This window comes from Bactrocera neohumeralis, chromosome 5 (assembly GCF_024586455.1).
Source record: "Bactrocera neohumeralis isolate Rockhampton chromosome 5, APGP_CSIRO_Bneo_wtdbg2-racon-allhic-juicebox.fasta_v2, whole genome shotgun sequence".
In the NCBI taxonomy this organism is placed as follows: domain Eukaryota; kingdom Metazoa; phylum Arthropoda; class Insecta; order Diptera; family Tephritidae; genus Bactrocera; species Bactrocera neohumeralis.
Window position 1 is genome coordinate 39,543,425 of NC_065922.1, and position 21,507 is coordinate 39,564,931.

Genomic DNA, 21,507 nt, shown 5'->3' on the forward strand with positions numbered 1-21,507 from the left:
GTTATTATTGTAAAATTATGCATAATATTGCTTAAAATAAACATCGACAGTTCTTATAAATTAATATACATAAATAATCGTACATACCTAGTATAAATTTGTGTTGATTACATACGGAATTCATACGTTATCATATCATTTAAATTACTTAATTGTAAAGTATTGTTGGAACTACCATTTATTTTATTTGGCAATGTATTTTTTGGGGCTCGAAATTAAAACTTTTATTTCCATAATATGCATTTACAACCTGTTGACAAGGTACGTAGCGTAGCCATAATACTTTCTGATTGTTATAACTAATAACTTACAGCCTCCTAATTACTCTATGCTAAACTAATACATTATGTTATCTCTTTTCTCCAGTGAGGAGGATATATACTGAAGCGTTTGAAATATGTATGCTGAGCCCATGTCGGCAAGACTTTTGGAATATAACATTGCACTAAAGATTACGCTTTCTTCCGGCATCGTAATAAATTCCAATAGGCTTGCCTGTATTCACTAGACATCATAACATATATAATGGGATTTACACAAGTGGTCAAATATATCAATAAATATCCACTTATATTAACAATATGTAAATCTGTAGTACTTTTCCAAAGTTTTGTTATAGTTATTGGTAAATGACAGAAAAGAAATGATATAAATATAACCAAGATCATTTTCAGTAACCTTCGATCTTTCTGGCTCATTCTCCCCGGATATATAGAGGAGGCATTCGAAGTATTTCCCATAGAGACATAATGACTTTTTCGTGGTGTGATCCTATTGAACGATGTTTTAAGAGATGTGGTTATGAACCCTTTATGTCTGAAATACGAAAAAGTTGTTAGCAGCAATTTTATTGTGGTTTAGGTATAGGCTTTATACATCTTTATTATAGTTAAGTTACGAGTACCTCGGGACACTTGTACATACTTAAAAGTATATATATATATTAGGGTGTTTTTTTTTAAACTATTCATTTTTTTCAATCCTATTATGAAATTTCGTTGGAAATACCCTAAAAAAATCCCGGAAAATTTCTTAATATTAACATTAAGGGCTGGGCCAAGGCATGTAAGCATTTTCCTTAGAAAATACAGGACAATCGTGATTTTTGATCTTTAAATTTCTATAGCTCAGAGGCATTTTATGGCATCACTTTGACTTTAGACACATTTCCTCAGAATTGAACTCTCTACAAAAGTGCCCATTGCGACAAAGTCGAAACTTCCACCGGCGATAAATTCGCATTTTTTTGAATATACCTCGTAAATGGCAAGAGCTAGAGAAAAAATGTACATGACAAACTTGTAGGAAATTTTATTTGCTACAAAAAAGATCCGAGGTCCAAACCGCTATCATTAATACTTCTCGAGATATTCGGCTTTTTAAGTACTGAGCTATCGAAATTTAAAGATAAAAAATCACGATTGTCCTGTATTTTCTATGGAAAATTTTTACATGCCTTGATTAAAAATTGTGACATCGTAATGAATCTTTGTGCACGTGTCCCTTGGTTTAAAGTAAGGACTAAGCGAAAACCTATAATAACCAGAACTGATCACTAAATTAAGATAAAAACTGTAATTTGGTACAGCGAGTACCAAAGGCAACTGTTGGCTAAAAACTGTGAAAAAATAGACGTGGCTCCGCCTTCTAATAGGTTTTATGTAAATATCTTGTAAACCAGCAATGCTACAACGACCAAATTCGCTTAAACCAAATCGTTTAAGTCCCCTGATTAAATACTTCAGAGACATAACTTGCAAGACGCCAGCGATTTTTTTAGGACAAAACAAACAAAAAACCAGGCCTACAATTTTTAATTCTATCTGATTCTTTCACTTTCCATTATACAAATCAAAAACCAATCAATTTATCTGGATAAAACGTTTCGCAAATAGTGCCCTTAATCTTAATCTTCTTACGTCCAAAAATTGTCGAATTCGGATTAAAGGTTTTCAAGAAACCGGACGTCATACATGTGTGTCCATTTTGCAGAAAACATCGGTCAATCTGTAAGATATGGGTATTATTGAAATTTTGATAAATACAAAATTAATGCAATCAGCCCTTCCATTTCTTTGCCCCCAATATATCCGATATAATGATTTCCGACATTCCAACTAACTTTAAACCGTATAGGCTGGTCAAAATGTGTGATATTTTATTGAAATTAGTGGACACGTTTTTGTAAGTTATAAAATTATATTAATGGTTTTAATTAATTATTGTAATTCCATTCACTCAATAACTAAGTTTTTTTAAACTTCGTTTCATTTTATACTGTTGCTACAAAGTATAATAGTTTTGTTCACCTAACGGGAGGAACGTATCAGCTAAAACTAATCTAGACTAGGGATAGGGTTATGTACATATAAACGATCAGGATGACGAGAAAAGTTGATATCCGGGTGACTGTTTGTCTGTCCGTCCGTGCAAGCTGTAACTTGAGTAAACATTGATATACAATATCTTGATAAAACTTGGTACACGCGTTCCTTAGTAAAAATAAAAGTTCAAGTTCGTAGATGGCCGTAATCAGACCACTGCCACGCCCGCAAAACCCCAATAACAGAAAACCTATAAAGTGCCATAATTAAATTATATGTAAATATATAAAATTACAACCAAATTTGCCTAGCGCAAATATTATAAAAGAACTGCTACCTACAGTGTGAAAACTGATGAAATCGGAAGATAACCCGTTTAATCCCCATATGACGGTACTGTTAAACACTACTAAAATAAATAAATATCGAGATACGTTAAACTTTACCCTCGGGATGGTATGAAAGGGCTTTATGGCAGCCGATGTAAAAATTGGACGAGGGCGATGGCACCACCCACTTTTTGGTGAAATAACATATCGCGGGACCTTACCGACCGATTTCTATTAAATTTTGTACGTGAAATTCTTCTCATATTCATATATCGCAGTGCGAAAATGGAACAAAACCGACTACAACCACGCCTACTGCCCATATAGAACAATTTTAAATTCCATTTGATTCTTGCATTTTTCTATACACAAATCAAGAAGTAATTAATATAACGAGATACAATTTTACACTAATAATTATTTTAGAGTGATCAAAACCCAACCAAAGCCGCGAGGCACTGAATATATGAACACCGATATCTATAGTTGACTTTTGACCGAAAATATCGGTCAATGTATGGGATATACAATTGATAGTAGCTGTGTGTATCAGAAATGAATTGAATCGGGTTAATACTTTCCTGAGCCTCCATATACCTAATAATGGGTTGTCAAAAAAGTTTTGAGGTATTTTTATTGAATTTTTTTTTTATTGAAATTGAAATGAATTTTTGATGACTCATGCCCAGCTCTTGACCGATGCTACGGCTGCTACTATGCCGGTCTCTTTCGACCAATTCAGCGATTTTATCGCAATTTTCGACGACAGGCCTTCCGGACGTGGCGCATCTTCAACCACCTCTACACCAGAACGAAAACGTTGAAACCATCGTTGTGCGGTGGAAATGGAAACTGTATCGGGTCCATAAACTGCACAAATTTTATTGGCGGCTTGAGATGCATTTTTGCCTTTATCGTAGTACTCGTAGTACTGTAAAATATGCCGTATTTTCTCTTTATTTTGCTCCATGTTTGCGACGCTATAACTCACGAACGACTTAAAAGAAACGACAATCAATCAAACGCGTGAAATGAGCTTTCCAAAAAGGTATAGCATGACCCGATGCGACGAATAAAACTAGAACTACGCGCTTTCAGCGCCAACTAGCGAAAATACCGCAAGATTTTTTTGAAAACCTATTGTAAAGATTTAGAACTTCTGGGTGACTTTATACTGCATATGTATGTCGGTCAATATCTCAATGAAAATTACAGAATATGTTTAACTCATAACAGTGTATCTCTTGTTCCTAAAATAGATTAAATTGGATGAAAATTTGACATAGCTCATAAAACTAGTATCAGGATTTTCGAACGCCCGGCTGACTTTGCTCCATATGATTGGTGATTATATGTGAGGTACCTTAATGAAACCCAGGGAACAGTTTTTTGAAGATAATAATAGTTTGTGGTACATATTTTTAATAATTTTCGTTTTTCCAACAAACCTTATGCAGCATATGTCGGTCAGTGTATGAGTTATATTCGACTATGTTCGGTTACTTCCGAACTTAAGCCTTTCTTACTTGACATTATAGTTAGCTCCAAAAGAGTTCGATCACTTTTGTCTGGTTGATTCTACTTTGATTTTTAGGGAGAGCTGTGCGAGCTTTCTCGTCAAATATTTGTTTAAGCTGCCAATCATGGTATATATGAGGCACGCAATCAATAGTTTTTTTTTAGAATAAGTAAATTACCTTTGAATGTATAACTGTGATATAATCATTACATTCTTGCTAATAACCTAACTGTAAAACTTACTTTTGACGCTTACTGTACATAATTTATGACTTACGATTGCGTCTTCTTTGCCTCGCTTGCGACATCATCAATATGCGCTTTTGATGATTCATTAAGCTTTTCCTTCACCTGAAAGAACATAGCCTTATGTTAAGTAATCATATAAAACATACATACTACATACATACTTAACAGTATTAAAGCAACCATGAATAATTATAATTAATATAATAATTATTATATTGGTAGTGGTTTTGCCTCTATTGAAATATATTCAATATGTTTCAAGAGAATATATTTCATATAATATTTTTGTCTGTTTCATTAGAAAATGTAAATGTAATAACATGTGCAATAGCATTGGTCCATTAAAATGTAGAAATTAATAATTTTGAGGAAGGTTTTCATATCTGTAATGTATTACACGTTGTCTATAATTTTTGATTTAGGTATGTTGGCGTTAAAGCCTAAAACTCTTGGCGAGGAGTTTAGAGAATTTATTTATAGAAGATATGTCATTCAGTCAGTTGGAGAGGTCAATACCATTTATATTACTAAATTTCAACTATTCGCAAACTGTTTTTACCTTATCTTATAATGTATACTTACGTTCGTGTTGTTATCACTGTTGTTAACTTTGATTATCTCATCGAATTCTGGCCCGTTTTCATTTGAATCACTTACATCAATGTATTCCAAATCTTCGTAAACTGCAAATGGTTTCAATTTAGGTTGGTTTTCCACGGCATTCGGTGATTTTAATGCCAAATCTGGGTTGTTAGTAAGATTCTTTTCAGAATTAGGACTGCGTGGAGTAGGAGCTTCATTTTGAAATGTGATATTTTTAGCAGGAGTTTCTCTAGATCTAAACGCTGCCTTCCGCACTAAGTAAAGAATTCGGGCATAACAAACCACAATGCAAATACAAGGGACCAAAAAAGCTGCAATGAAAAGAAACTCTTTTGGCGTATGGCCATTTTTATCAAGCAGAATGGAACAAGATCCAATAGAAGTATCTAATCCGAATCTGCCCCAAACTCCACGCCATGTAGGTATCATTATAGAAAAAGCCGTTATCCAAGTACCCGCAACCATTAAAGCCAAATAACGTCGCTGATAGAGTCTACAATAGAACAAAGGCAAAAATGAAAGAGCTGTAAAAGTTAAAGGTAATTTCTGATTCCAAACCGAGAATACTGTCGAGGGTGAGCTATTATAATGTATCTGTTAATGGTAATGAGCGAAACGGTAAATAATGAAACGGCCAATAAACCGTAGCGCATAAGCGGGAAAAATCTGCAAAGAAGCTCTCCGTGTATCCAGGACCTCCTCAAAAATGTCGAAGCTGCTAAAGGTAGGTTGAAACAGTCAAATAGCAAGTCCGATAATGATAAATTCATTATAAAAATCGCTGTTGAGTTTCGCGTCTATAAATATAAAAAAAAAATGTAGTTGCATAAAAATGTTGGCTTGCAGTTTTAAAGTAAGTACTATTAAGGTGTTTAGTTCGGATTGGTATATATGTAAATTTACACGAAATCTATTGTATATTTAGTTATAAGTTGATCTGAATCTTACAATGTTTTCAACTCATATTCTGATTTTATTATATTTAAGTTGTTTCTATACTAGCTATTTAAAAAATATGTACATACATTACAGGTGTATACAATTCAAACATTCGTACTAATGAGTATAATCATAAAATGTTTCAATTAATGATTTGGTTATAGATTTAAGCAAGATTTGATATTAGATATTTTGACTTCGAAAATCTAATACCGCCGCTTGCTATTCTCCCAAATAACGGCTAATTAATAGCTATTATAGCTTGGGTGATTCTTAGTTCTTCATAAGAATCAGTTTTAAAATTTGTTTATGGGCGTGGTTTTACCCACTTTTTGGAGAAAAGTTATCTCTAACAATATACTCGAACATTCCAACAAATTTTAGTGGCTGATTGACACAATTTAGGTAAATTTTCCATATAATTATCTAAACAAAGTTAAAGGTGTTTTTGAAGTGTAGCAGCATGTATCGAATCGATACATAGAATTTCAAGGCCTTATTTAACGATCAAGAGGATTTTCCCCAATCCGACCTTACGCCGTACAATTCGGAACGCCTTCCCTGGCATAGTAATAATTTGCTACTAAAGTTGTTAAAATCAATCAAAATCTTGCTTTAGCCACTGTATACTTATAACCGAACTTTATTACTCAGGTTCATATGTTTATATATATATGTATATTATGGTGTTTTTTTTTAACTATTAATTTTTTTCAGTCCCGTTACGAAATTTCCTTGGAAATACTCAAAAAAAGCCGAATATCTCGAGAAGTATTAATGATAGCGATTTTGACCTCGAATCTTTTTTATAGCAAATAAAATTTCGTACAAATTCGTCATGAACATTTTTTCTATAGCTCCAGTCATTTACGAGATATATACAAAAAAATGCGATATTCTTGAAAAAATCGATTTAAGAGCCCCGTACTACCTCGCCGTTGTGAGTTACGACTTTGTTGCACTGGGCACTTTTGTAGAGTGAACGATTCTGAGAAATATGCGTCCAAAGTCAAAGCGATGCCATAAAATACCTCTGATCTGTAGGAATTTAAAGATAAAAACTCACGATTGTAGTGTATTTTCTATGGAAAATATTAATATTAAGGGCTAAAATTTTCAGGGATTTTTTTTAGGGTATTTCCAAGGAAATTTCGTGACGGGACTAAAAAAATATAATTGTTCAAAAAAAAAACACCCTAAAAAACACCCACATATATGTATATACTACATATATTCTAACTGAAGCTATTTGAGAATACATTGCTCATCAAATGGGGAATCGCTAAAATCAGTACATACCTTACCCTAACCTCAATAAACCGTGTTCAAAGTAGATTTAAAAGTACTAAAAGTCTGCATCTCTTAAAATGATCGAGAAAATTGAAATATTATAGCTTTTTCACCAAAAAAATAATATAATATCGACTCAGCAATGCTTATTTGTTAAAATCTAATTTAACTAGAACACCTAACCCTAATACCATATACATATACATAAATGATCACAATAGCAAGACGTGCTGAACTCCGAGTGACTGTTTGTACGTCCGCCATGGCTTCCTAGGACGGCTTGTATTGCAAATGGGCGGAATCCAACCATTGCGACAACCAAAAATATGTTAAGAGAAAAAATATAATGAGCTATAATTAAGCCACAATTTAATATAGACGCGGCCACACTCTCTAAAAGGTTTAATGTAAATATCTCATAAACCAATAAAGCTACATATAACAACCAGACTTGCTTCGAATATGCCCTGCTAGCATCTACACATACAGTGTGGAAAGTGGTAGTGATAACCACGCCCACTACTCGTATAACGGTTAGCCATGATGGCGATTAAGGTCTTTATATGTACTATATAATTGCAAAAATTGGACAACGAGCGTGACACCGCTCTCCTTTTTGTGAAATCTTATATCTCAGACACTACTACATCAATATCAGCCAAATTTGGTATGTTACATTGTGAATGGGACACAACGAAATTCAACTTCGATTACTGGCCGTATTGCACAACTTTAAATTCCATCAAATTCTTTCACTTTACATTATATAAATCAGGTACGAAAGATGATATTGGAATGAAACTTCGCAAAAATTGGATATCCTATATCCTGCTATGTCATTTCTACACCTCAGGTATTAAGTATGTAACCTAAGTGTGACTTTTTATTGAAAGTATCGGTCTCATCGAAACTAAGATAACAACTTTTCCTGGTATTAATATGTTGTGATGCCAAAAACAACATCCCAAACACTGAACCCTGAGTTAACGAATTTTCTTGTTCCTTACATCCTTATTTTTTTGAGTTACAAATGTTCTACCATATTTTCCGTGGTTTGTTTTTTAGATTTACAATCTATTGAAAAATGTTGCCTTACCTGTTTTCCTCTTGCCAATGCTATTATATTTATCATATTTCCAGGTATACCCACGATCATAAATATAATACAAGCAATCGAAGCAAACATTAGAAGCTTGTCTGAATATCCTTCGAATAATTCTACTCCAGATACCTCGTTTCTGATGGACGAAATATTGAAAGCCATTGCAGTATATGCCAAAAGAACCTGAAAGTAAGAAATGGTAATCGTAAATAAGAAAATTTTTGTCTTTGGTATAAATAAACGGAAAGTGTTTAATCCAGGCATTGAGATGGGCCTAAGTACTAAAGCAACACCGCAAGAATATTATTTAATACTGGAACCTTAAAATTGTATTTAACTGTTTTCGGATTTACGAACTGGTAGTAAGTTATTAAGGAGGCTTTTCTTTTGTATTTGAACATGTAGGTTCATACGGTCAAATATTTCCCACTGATCGTTGGTAAGTTGTTTAGTTCTCATGTCTATAATTATTGCAAACCGTTTAACTCACAACTGATTAGCCAAGTATATTATTTGTTTAATCCTTTCGCAAATCGATTATATCGATAATATTGTGTTTGCATAAGTATTAGAGTCGTTCCCATTCAAGTTGGAAATATATAATATGTAAGCAAGTTCTATTATTTCGATATGTAAAAATAGCAATACCCTGCAAGTGGGCCAGATTGTGTGATTGTGATTGTGTTAAGTTCTTATCCAAAGTTCATGACAGGAATCCAGTTAAAGTACAAGCTGATAATTGAGGTTGTAGGTATATCAGACCTTTTTGCTTTGAAGCAATAGTTGTCTATTAAGCTATGGTAACTACACTAACTATGGAATAGGTGCTCCATTATCCGGCTATGATGAGTTTCGAATAGGAATTACCCTCCTGAAGAACAGCAAAGCGACAGGGGCCGATGGATTTCCGGCGAGAAGAACGGACAAGGTGCATGCATCAGCTTCTTTGCAAGATATGTTTGGATGAAAGCATGTCCGATGAGCGGAACCTAAGTGTGCTCTGTCCAATCCACAAAAGGGGGACCGCACAATCTACGTCAATTTCCTTCTGATAAGCCTCTTTAATATCGTATAAAGGTCTTATCGAGCGTAGTATGTGAAAGATTGAAGCCCACCGTCAACAAACTGATTGGACTATATCAGTGTGCTTTAGACCTGAACATCTCCGAGCCGTTCGATACCAAGCAAGGTTTCAGACAAGGAGACTCCCTATCGTGTAACTTTTTCAATATATTGCTGAAACACGAGCTGCAGAGCTAAATAGAGAAGGTACAATCTTCTTTAAGAGTGTACAGCTGCTGTCGTACGCCGATGATATTGATATCATTGGCCTCAGCAACTTTTGGTATAAGCAATGGCGAATATCATAGTCAATGGCAATAAAAGTAGTACAAGATGTATAGCGACATTGACATAGTGCTGGCTAGGTCATCTTGCCCGGATGGAAGAGAACACTCCATCTTTCAAGGTTTTCGATTCAGTAACCGACGGTGGAAGCAGAGGAAGAGGAAACCCTCCACTTATTTGGAGAGATCTGGTGAAGAAGGACCTGGCTGCACTTGGCAACTCGAATTAGCGCAAATAGCGAAAGGAAGAAACGACTGACTCGCTGTTGTTAACTCGGTAAAGAAGAAGAATAGTAGACTATAAGAGAGACCTGTGATTTGTAGTTATACGTACAGACATATCTACATGTGTACATGGTTCTGTTTTCGTTGTACTTTCGACAGGAACCTTGAAATTCAATTTTATGGAACGATCAAAAATTAAATGTCCTGAAAAGATTTTTAAATTGGAAGAACGATTTTAACTTCGAAGGATATTGCTTGTGATGTGAGAATATTTAAGAATATGTCAAATTATGTATTTACATATATAAATCCTAATTATTCCAAGATTTCTTCGTAGTAATTGTTGTATGGTATCCACCTTCCTAGTTATCTACATATTTATTTAGAATGTATTATTTCAGTTGAAATATTAAAATGTATATATATATGTATATATATGCATTTAAACTATGAACCTCTTCATTCAACTTATGTACATCTAGGTATGTAAATACATACAAAGATATATACACATGCAGTTCATAAAGCACTTGGAAACAATTAATTTTGATTAACAAAATAGCCTTTACTCACACCTTGAGACGAAATTTTTTATGTATGTAATGTATTTAGCAGTTTATAAGTAAATGTACGAATATTCTAACTGTTTCGATATTTCAGGAACAGCAGTTATTACAGATTAGGACTAATAGAATTTTGGTAGTGCCTTTGCACACCTCCTTTACCCCACAATATTTAACATTTTTAATTAACTTGAAACACTGCACAATTCCAAAAGTCCACAAATTTGAGTTACAAACCGACAATTTTACTCGGACAGCCAACTATTACTGAAATCAAGAATAGAAACACTGAGAAAACACAAGTCTCTTCATTTGAAAATTTGGAGATGATTGTTTACATTTATTATTTTTTTATTTTTAAAATTTCAAGCAAGAAAACAATAGGAAATCGTGTTGTTTGGCCATTGTACTATTTTTCAGTTTGTTTTTATCTCCAGCATTTCACTTTTGGGCACACTCACTTTTATATACTTTTGTGTGCTGTATATATGTACATATGCACTTACTTTTATACATACGTAAACAATTGTTTATAATTATATAGTATACTCTCATATGTATGCAAATGTATGTAAAATGTAAAGAGAGTGTTCATTGACGCTCAAAGAAATCGAAATTGGACCAAACAGAATTTTTGGATACACCTATAGCTGTACATACTATGTACATATGTACATACAATACTTATACATATGTAACCAGAAATGTACAAGATTGCCAGCGAATAATCAAAAGGAAGATTTTGAACCGTTTATAATACACATACACACTATTAATTCGCCTCAAACCTTACAAACCACCTTACCGGTATGACAAATGTGGGATTACTTTTAAGTATTGAACAATTTATACAAATTATTTCTAATTATTTTCATACTCTCGCAGCATGTTTCCACATAGTAAAATAGTTTTTCACCTTAGTTACTTTTTATAATTTTTCGATTAATGACATTTTGTTACATAGCAATGTTTGCGAATGTCCAGCGCCGGCCCGTCCGTACAGGCAAGTTATGCCATTGCATAGGGCGCAAAAGTTTTACGGCGACATTTTGCCAAATTTTTTTACATATTTTATCCTTTTTATTTTATTATGATAATCTTATTTAATTTGTATATAATATATAAAAGACAAAGTTTTATATTTAACTGATAAACAATAACCGGAGTATTATTGATTTTATCAAAAATATCACATATTTATATACATGCACTTAAAAATAGAAAAGACGGTTTAATTATAGGAAATGGCCATGCTATGTAAACTGATTAGGTTTTGTCAAACGAAAATATGAAATATGTATAAAAATATTTTAAAAACGCTAAGCTGCTTAAGCTCTTTTTTGTGCACTGCAGGGCAGGTAATAAAAGTATTAAACAGTAACAACATAAATTACACTTAATATTTGTTGTAGGTTTAGCTAATAAAACAAAATGGAGAAGAGTCAAAGGTTTATTATATGTATGTAGTATAAAGGTCGGACCTATCAACTGACTAAATAATAATTTTTATAATAATATATATATATATATATATATAAATTGTAATTGTAATTAATTACCTTTTTCAATTTTATTAAAAAAAAAAATAATAATTTTATTTACAATTTTTCCTAGTTTTAGTTTTCGCAAAAATATCAATGACTTCTTGAGAATTCGTCACACTTTTGTCATAAAGTTGCTTCATCAACATGTAATACAGAGTTTTTCCGGAAAATAGTTGGACTGAGTTGATTTAAAAAAATTTTAGTAACCAATTGTTACAATTATTTAAAAACTTTCAAAAAAGGCGTTGATGCAGCGCTACCAGCGCGATTTCCAAACATTGAAGGCGTCACGGAAGGCTTTTTGGTCGTCAGTGAGCACTTTTGAGACCATCTTTGCGCACACCTTGTGCATGTTCAAGTGCTCCTTAACAATGTGATGAACCACAGATTTTGATAAATTAAACACCTGGGCAATTAAACGATGGCCTGGTGCCACCGAAACACACCACTTCTTGCTAAAGCAACATATGCGTAAGCCTGCTTAATCATATCAAACGTCTCTGTCGCAGATTTACCGAGTTTCACACAGAATTTAATCGCGCACCTCTGCTCTAACAAACGCTGCATTTTCGGATGGTACCACTCACAGAAACACGTTGCGCGAAAATGTTTGCTCAAACTCTCCAGGCGCTCGGAGGCAACTGGCCAACCGCTCGTTCACTAGCTAGGAACGCGCTCTACCGAATCCAGTCGGGGCGCGCAAGATACATATATAAATAACCCAACAACAAACATTAAAAATGATAAATTTGCTGAATTGCTTAATGAAATTAATAGCACAACCGGAAATCAATGAATTTGTAATATGAGACCATTTCCTTTGCAATTACAAAAATCAATGTAAATGATACAAAACAAATCATTGCACTATTAACTTGAATGATTATAATTAATAAAGTGAAAGTTTAGTCTGAATCAACCATCGAAACCAACTGGTTTCTCTTTAGGGTTTGATTCGGTGATAATTTTTAAAAACGTTCGAGCACGAGTAAAGTATAAAATTGGCGCAGTCGGTAGGATCCTTTTAAAAGTGTTATAAGGATTCAGTGAAACCAACCGTGTTCAAAAAAACAATAATTCTGCGATTCTGTAGCCAACTTAGGAGTTGACCAGACCCTCCAGAATATAATTAAATATAAAAAAAACTACAATAAACGGTGTCTATTACACCACCGAAGGTGTAGTGAACATTTATTGGGAAATTACTTTGGAAAAAGTGTGCAGTGAGTGCTAATAAAGCCGACCCCACGCTATACATACATTTATATATATAAATACTAGATGACCCCGCAGCCGTTGTCCTGCGTGAAATTATGTGTTTTGAAATGAAAAAAAGTTGAAATTATATTGTGTCGAATATTATTTATTTTCGATTTTTCTATAAACATAATTTTTTGATTTCTGTTCTGGTGCGTAAATATACAGAGAAGATGGGTTTCCAACTCGTCAACACGCCACGTATATATCTGGCCGTGTGAAAAACATAGCATTTCCCGATTTCCTTGTGTCCTGTTGATTGTCAACGCAAAGGCAATTTTGCCTGGAAATTGAATACGTTTGAACTGAAATGGCTGTCCCTTGTATTCGATAACTGCGTCATAATCAGTCCATTACACAGTTTCGGCGCATGAAGATTGTGAAACGTAATAATGACACATCCAACTGTGAAACGCAATCTGGAAATTTCACTGGAAAATTTACGTTTTCGTCTTCCTTGTCAAGACAATCGATCGATTTATATGAGCACAAACCTCCCAGAATTTGACTTTAAATCTTCCAGTTTAAGTCATTAACATCGGTATTTTTGGCAGCTAAAATTGCGCGTGCACTCAAGCAATTGCAGTTACGATAATTTGACCAATGCTCGGATAAACATTCGAGATGAGTTCATCTTCCGTTAAAGTGAATTGAAAAAAGGAAAAACTGGAAGTATCAACCGAAATTTGCCCATTTCCAATTCTAAGCGAATACAATGTAAAATGTCGTCGGCAATGTCATTTTTTCGTATCCCATAATTAACGCGAATTTGAAGGCTGATATGTCGAAATGATCTTCGCGAAAAGTATGCGAACTTCAGTGGCATGCGAAGTAACTATCGCATTGTCCTTCGTCTGTTTCCAGTGATTATCATATTTCAGCAAATGCAACTGCTGGCATGCTTCTCAAAAAGTTGCACACACTGTACCAGTCACAATACGCATTGACTTAAGTGAAGTTGAACCGCGAGACGCACAACAGTCGACAAACTGTCATGAATTGCAAAAGTAAATATCCTACAAAGCGCTTTATTGCAGTTCACATATCGACCCATTTGATACTGCTGATCTCCTATCGTTCAAGGCCAATAACCGCCATGTTGCTTCCTTTGGTGACGTATTTGCAAACGCATTTGATCGATTTCACCAAACTGCAATATTCAACATTGACATGAGTTTTGAATGTGAATTAGACAAAAGTGGCGAATATGGTACGATCCATGTGTTGTCAGCTTCGATGTGTTGTTAACGTCGATATTCACGCCTCTAAATGGAGAGAAATGGAAAAGAGAGAAGTAGGATTTATAAAAAATTATAAAGCTGTTAGACATAAGGAACAACCTAGAAACAAGAGAGAAAAGTGAGAAAATATTCATTCTTGAAATCAGGACAGACATATATGTAATTCAAAACCACTTACTATAGACAGACGAGACAATGAACGAACAAATTCATGTAAACGAATATTTTAATTTAGCATTAGAAGAAATAAAAAATATTGTAAAACACGATAGAAGAGAAATTGAAAAAAGTTTTAATATGACAAATAAAATCATTTATGAAGAGTATGAAAAAAATATGTATTTAGAACAAATGACAAAAATTTAATTGTTAAAAAATAAAATTGAGCAAATACAAAATAATGTCTTTTCAACAAAGTATGGGATGTTTAACCCAAATATTCTAACCAGTCATGAAATAATGAAATATACAAGTAATATTGATTTTAATATTTTTATTATATTTACAATTAGGTAATTGTAATTAGCTTTTAATAATACTTATTTAATACTTGGAATTAAAATACTAAAAACTTTTATACAAGTACAAATAAGAAAAATTGTTCCAATTCCAAATAGGAACCAAAAAAAAATCTATTCGAAAATAGTAGAAATTTTTACGTACGATAATAAGATAATGTTATTTGAAAAAAATAAACACATTAAGTAATTAAAGCTTAGTTCGCATTGTATAATAAAAAAGAATTGTAATTTAATAACAAGTGAGGAATTAGAATTTTTTTTTAGAAAAAAAATCAATTATTATTAAAAATTCTAATAATCTGATCAATAAAAATCAATGATTACTATTTTTCTAATTTACTTGAAACAGTTGAAGGAAATATAATTAACATAAAATATGAAGAAAAGTTAACATTTGATCAAATAGATGAAAAAATATAATAAATTTTAAAAATATTTCTCAGTTAAAATTTCACAATAAAGTAAAATACGGTTGTAATATTTTTATAATAGTTTTAGTAATATTAGCATTTGAAATTTTAATAATGAAACATAGACATACAAGGTCTGTCGCAAAAGAAACAGGACTGTTAAAAAAAAAACAACAAAAAATTAATATTTTTCAAAAGTTATATTTTTTTATTCAAAGTAGTTTCCTTGTGCTTCGATACAGCGTTTAGCCCGGTCAATTAGCATTTCAAATGAGTGTTTAAGGTCATTTTTCGGAATGCTCTTGAGAATATCGGTCGTCGGCTTTTTAATAGCTGAAATGTCCTGAAACCAGTGTCCTTTCATGTGCAAATGAAGTTTTCCAAATAGGTAAAAATCACAGGGTGCCAGATCAGGTGAGTAGGGTGACTGATTACTGGTTAATATGGAGTTTTTTGTATAAAAATCAATGACAAGCGTCGACCGATGACACGGCGCATTATCGTGCAACAGGCGCCAGGACCCTGCCTCACGGTATTGTGGTCGAGCACGACGAATGCGTGACAAAAGACGCTTCATAACACCAAAGTAAAACACAGCATTAATCGTTTGGTCAGGTGGGACGAACTCTCGGTGTACAATACCCTCGGAATCGTAAAAACAATCATCTGACTTCTGAAGACGACCGACTTCTGATCCTCACAGAGGTCCTCACGACCTTCTTGGAATCGCTTAAACCACTCATGCACATTACTACGGGATAGACACTGATCACCATAAACTTTTTTCATCATTTGAAATGTTTCAGTAAACGTTTTCCCAAGTTTAAAACAAAATTTAATATTTGCTCTTTGCATTTTACGACCGATGACCAAAAGCTGCTGTCACTTATTGATCGATAACATCGATTGTAGTTATCCTATTGTCTTAAAATTATTACGAAATGTCAACAAGAGGTCAAACTTTTTATTTCATGCACCCACCAATAGGTGGCGCCACCAGAAACAGTTATATTTAAAAAGTTCTGTTTCTTTTGCGACAGACCTTGGATCAAGATAAAGTTAAATAAAAGAATTCAAACATTAAAAATGATAAATTTGCTGAATTTCTTAATGAAATTAATAGAACCATTTCCATGAGACCATTTGCTATTGCAAAAATCAATGTAAATGATACAAAACAAAGTCACTTTGTTCATAATATTTCCGAGAATATGAATAACGTATTAAGCTATGAGGTTATTACCTTGAGTCAGCATTTAAGTAAATGCATATTTTCTTGCAAAACATATGTAATACGTATTTGTAAGCAATAATTCATTGCTCTATTAATTTGAAATATTATAATTAATAAAGTGAAAGTGTAGTCTGATTCAAATATCATAATCAACTGGTTTCTCTTTAGGGTTTAATTCGGTGATAATTTTTAAAAACGTTCGAGCACGAGTAAAATATAGAATTCGCATGCTCCGAAGTACAATCGGGGCGGAAGAAAATTAGTCCTATTACTTTCCGAAAAAACCCAGTAAAAGTGTTGGTGTTAGAAAATCGAATATATGACAGACTGCACTCATAAAAATAAAACGTGTATCTAATTGAGATATTACTGTGTTTAGTACATCAATTTGAAATATGTATGTAAATATTTTTTTTTGTTTGGAAACCGGTGATCAGCAGCTAATTCATCAAAATGCTTTTTAATTTTTCTTGCAACTTTTTTTTTCAAAATTGGTATCAATACCATATTTTCTTGCAGTTTCACTGGCTTTGGACTTGAATAATTTGACATAATTTCTATAAATTTGTAACTTTGGTTTGGTCTCTGCTAAAAATTTGCTCGCTTCGCCTAAATTGATGTCGCATTTGTGTAAAATTTTGGATGCATAATTGATGTTGTTCAATACACTGTGCGTGAATTCGCAAAACAACTCGAACTCGAAATTTTAAAATATTTGTTTCAATACTCTCTGCTTCACTACGATCATCTTTATTAGGACTCTTTTGAACTATTTCTGATAATGCTTTTATATTATCAAAATAACGAAGTTTTATTGCATATATCGTATCGACCCTTTTGGACGATTTAGACGGATTTAGTTTTTTTCGAGTGGTATCCGATTCGCCAGTAAATTTTGACATATATCCCAACGTTTGATTTTGTTTCTGATAAAGTTGTACAAATCTTGCAGTGTTGCGAAAAAAATCTTCATTTTCAGACACTACTAACGGCATCATTTATCGCTAAATTTAAGTTATGAGTGGCACAATATGTGTACGTACTCTGCTAGATATCCTTAATATGTTTTTGTACACCATATAGCCCTGCCCAACACATTTTATTAAATAAATTTTTTTGCCGATAAATAATGCTGGTTGACTTTTTGATGGCTGCATAAAAGCTTAGAAACACTTTTTTCAATTCTATATCAATTGGCTGTCCATTTTCCTATCTGGTTATTATTGCATACCTCACAACAATGCTTAGCAGATCTACCTTCGAAATGTCCTGTGTCGTATCAATTATGATATTAAGAACGGTGATGCTCTAATTTGCTCTAGTAGGTGGGTTTCGAGTTTGGTACACAAGGTCCCAAGAAAATTTGTCGTGCACATTTTCGAAAAATGTAGAGGTCTGTGGTTCCTCCAAACCCTCCGCTCCTATGTGTGTCATGCAAACCTCATCCACGTTCACAAGATCGACGGCGGATGTACCTCCAACTGCAATAATTGTCGAATCTTCTTCAGTAGGTTTCTCAAGCAACACTGCAGTACCGCATTATTTGAGTCAGTATAACCGAAATTTATAGATTTAACAAAATTTATTGACTTAACGGGCATCAATATGAATGGTAAAATCAAATAAAATTGAACCATCATTTCAAAAAATTCAGTTCGATCGAGATTTCTGGTAAGGATTCGAGGCCCCCCTGAGCTTGAGTGCCCCGCAGCACTGCCCAGCCTAGCCACTAGGTAGCTACGCCACTGAAGATGAGTAAAACCTCGATGTTAGGCAAAATTTTAAAATTGATTTTTATTTTGTTATTATTGATACTGCATTGTCTTTAATCGGGAAAAGATATGATCAGTTGAAAAAGTTACTAAAACTTTTGAATTTTTATTTAATATTGATCAGCTGCAAAGTTTTATATACATATGTACACAGCCATTTATGATCATTGTATTATAAAATATTATAAATGTCATTAACTCACGGTGGATTGACGGATATAGATGCAACAGATTTATGCAACGAAGTACACGCTATTGGTAGACACTTTTTAATAAAACTGAACTTTTTGAAATATGAAATTATTGGCCCTTTTACGGTTTACAACCCAAAAATTTCAGTTGAAGTGTTGAAGAATTGGTAAACAAGTCAATTTACATATAATTCAGGTACAAAAACGGTGTTCATAACTTTTAAACTCTTCCTAACAACCATATATATTGTAGTCTGCGCCAGCCCAAATTTAAAATTATTTAACATACATTCTTGATAGCTGCCAACAACAAGGAAACAGAGGATTTTTCGTAATGTTCCTTCATCTAATTTAGAAAAAAAAAACAAGAAAAAACGTTAACTTCGGCTGCACCGAAGCTAATATACCCTTCACAGGTGCATTTCTTCTAGTAATTATGTGTTCAGTTTGTATGGAAGCTATATGCTATAGTAATCCGATCTGAACAATTTTTTCGGAGATTACATTGTTGCCTTAGAAAATAATCTATACCAAATTTGGTGAAGATACATTGTCAAATGTGAAAGTTTTCCATACAAGAACTTGATTCCGATCGTTCAGTTTATATGGCAGCTATATGTTATAGTGGTCCGATATCGGCCGTTCCGACAAATGAGCAGCTTCTTGAAGAGAAAATTACGTTTGCAAAACTTCAAAACGATATCTTAAAAACTGAGGGACTAGTTCGTATATATACTGACGGACGGACGGACGGACGGACAGACAAACAGACGGACATGGTTAAATCGACTCAGCTCAACATACTGATCATTTATATATATACTTTATAGGGTCTCCGACGCTTCTTTCTGGGTGTTACAAACATCGTGACAAACTTAATATACCCTATTCAGGGTATAAAAATAATTAAATGCTTTCTATTTTAAATGAAAACAACTTATAAATTTGCAACAAACCTTGTTTAAAAGCCATTTAATTATCAGTAAAACATTGGCTTATTTGATTTTAGGGAGTTCAGTCAAAACTTACGACATTTTCGTCAGCAATAAAAAATCTTCATTTTTTAGGTGGGAAACTGAAACTGAGAAGTTCGTAACTTCAATTGCGTTTTTCCTTTTTAATCAAATATACTTAATAATTTTAAAAGGTAATAAATTTTGTTGTTAAGGGGTCAGTAGGGTAATCTGGCCTGTTTTTCTTCTACAATAGAGCCTTTTTCACATATCATGAGGTATATCGTAAAGTAGAGTGAGTGTATAAACAAATTTTTTCGGAATTTTTTGATGACATCTGTCGAAGAAATAGCTGGGTGAATGAGATGCGTTTTCTCACTGGCGGACACGATTTCTCATGTTTGGATCATCTGAAACACAAAAACCCAATTTGAGGTGTGCACTCCCAGCGCTCTTAACGTCGAGCGGTATTATTATTTTTGGGCCTTTTTCGAAACCTTCCAATGATAAAGTGGGTTTCTACATTAATTCTAAGTGTATAAGAGAACAGAAAATGCAAAAAGAAAAACTTTTGAAAAAAGATTACCCTACTGACCCCTTAAGATAAAATAGGCTCAGAAGGAGTGCAGCATTTAACATTTGCCTAGGGTGGTAAATTGTTTCGGGTCGGCCCTGAGAGTACCAATGCACATACGCAAGTTATCGCTTTTACAGACGGATGGCGGTCACGCAGATATCTGGGAATCAAAACGTCTGTATACATGCATTTAAAGTGTTACAAACCGTCAGGTGAATAAATCTATTAGAATTTGTCTTTTAAAGCCAATTTACATATAATTCAGGACGATTTAGTTTTTTGAAGTATTTTCGATAAATGGATGATTGGCCCACTGTTCAAGGCTATTACTGGTTAACATTAATCTTGACTTAAATATTCAGAATATACATATATACATATCTGTACATGTATATATTTGTAGATATAATAAAACATGCCATACATACAAGTTAATGTCCGTAGTATTGAATATACATATGTAAGTATGTATGTACATACATACATATGTAAGGTAAAAATAGAAGATAAGGAAAATATAGTATTATCAGTCTTCGTATCGTGCAATGCGTACAGTACACAATCACATGCGTAAATACATACATACATACTCGTATATGCATGTATGAATGCACGCTAGTGAGTACTCTTCACTGAATGAACCGGCGTACGATCATCATACCATATATGTATGTATGTATGTTGTATGTGTATGTACATATACGGATAAATATAGGTAAAAATATAACATATTCAGTTCTACTAGAATATTTTTACAAATCTAAATTGAAAATATTGCCTTCTTATATTTAATATTACTACCCAGTCCTTCTATTGAAATCTGCACTCCAGTAAATATGTACATACATATGTACGTATGTATGTATATACCGAGGATTGTTTAATTTGAAATCAATGAAAGGATGTATGATAGGGAGAAACTAACTATCACATAATTTTAACGGTCTACAGTTGTAATCGACGTTCACATGCATAAGTATGTACAAATGTATGCGTGGATATATGTATGTATACTGTACACAAACGCGCAACGCTATGTATCTATATACATACATACATATGTATGTACGTATGTAGTACTATATAATTCTTCATGCCCATAAATTTTGTCTGGCGCATACCTAAATAAAAACGGCGGCAACGCTGAGGGTTGAAAAATTCGATTTTGTCAGCGCGATAAGAAGTATTTTTTCTAAAAATTTTATTGACATGTGATATTTAATGATTGTTCAAATGAATGAAAGTATTATTAATAATTTAATTCGTTTAGCATTTTATTTATTTTGCACTAATTTTAGAATTTTAGTGAGAATTTAACG

At 33.2% G+C, this 21,507-nt stretch overlaps 1 protein-coding gene across 2 annotated transcripts; it reads right to left on the reverse strand.

The window, feature by feature from the left end:
- Positions 1–58: 58 nt before the first annotated feature.
- LOC126760078 (G-protein coupled receptor moody) lies at positions 59–10,725 on the reverse strand. 2 transcript variants are annotated; one of them, XM_050475459.1, is made up of 6 exons: positions 10,499–10,725; positions 8,349–8,537; positions 5,582–5,820; positions 5,003–5,516; positions 4,449–4,522; positions 59–816 (listed from the first exon to the last, which is right to left on the reverse strand). In XM_050475459.1, exons 2-6 carry the CDS (start codon positions 8,514–8,516, stop codon positions 453–455), a joined length of 1,359 nt encoding a protein of 452 aa, XP_050331416.1. In that variant the 5' UTR covers positions 8,517–8,537; positions 10,499–10,725; the 3' UTR covers positions 59–452. The 2 variants fall into 2 exon arrangements, with proteins under 2 accessions (XP_050331416.1, XP_050331417.1); XM_050475460.1 differs by lacking the exon at positions 59–816 and having other exon boundaries at positions 4,417–4,522.
- Between the last annotated feature and the right edge of the window lie 10,782 nt (positions 10,726–21,507).

What these genes read in the sequence shown, in the direction of transcription:
- LOC126760078 (XM_050475459.1), bottom strand. Translation starts at nt 8,516, where the DNA reads ATGGCTTTCAATATTTCGTCCATCAGAAACGAGGTATCTGGAGTAGAA. An exon ending in CACCCTCGACAGTATTCTCG is followed by an intron (nt 5,517 to 5,581) that starts GTTTGGAATCAG and finishes GTTCTATTGTAG; the next exon opens with ACTCTATCAGCGACGTTATT. An exon ending in ACAGTGATAACAACACGAAC is followed by an intron (nt 4,523 to 5,002) that starts GTAAGTATACAT and finishes ATGTTCTTTCAG; the next exon opens with GTGAAGGAAAAGCTTAATGA.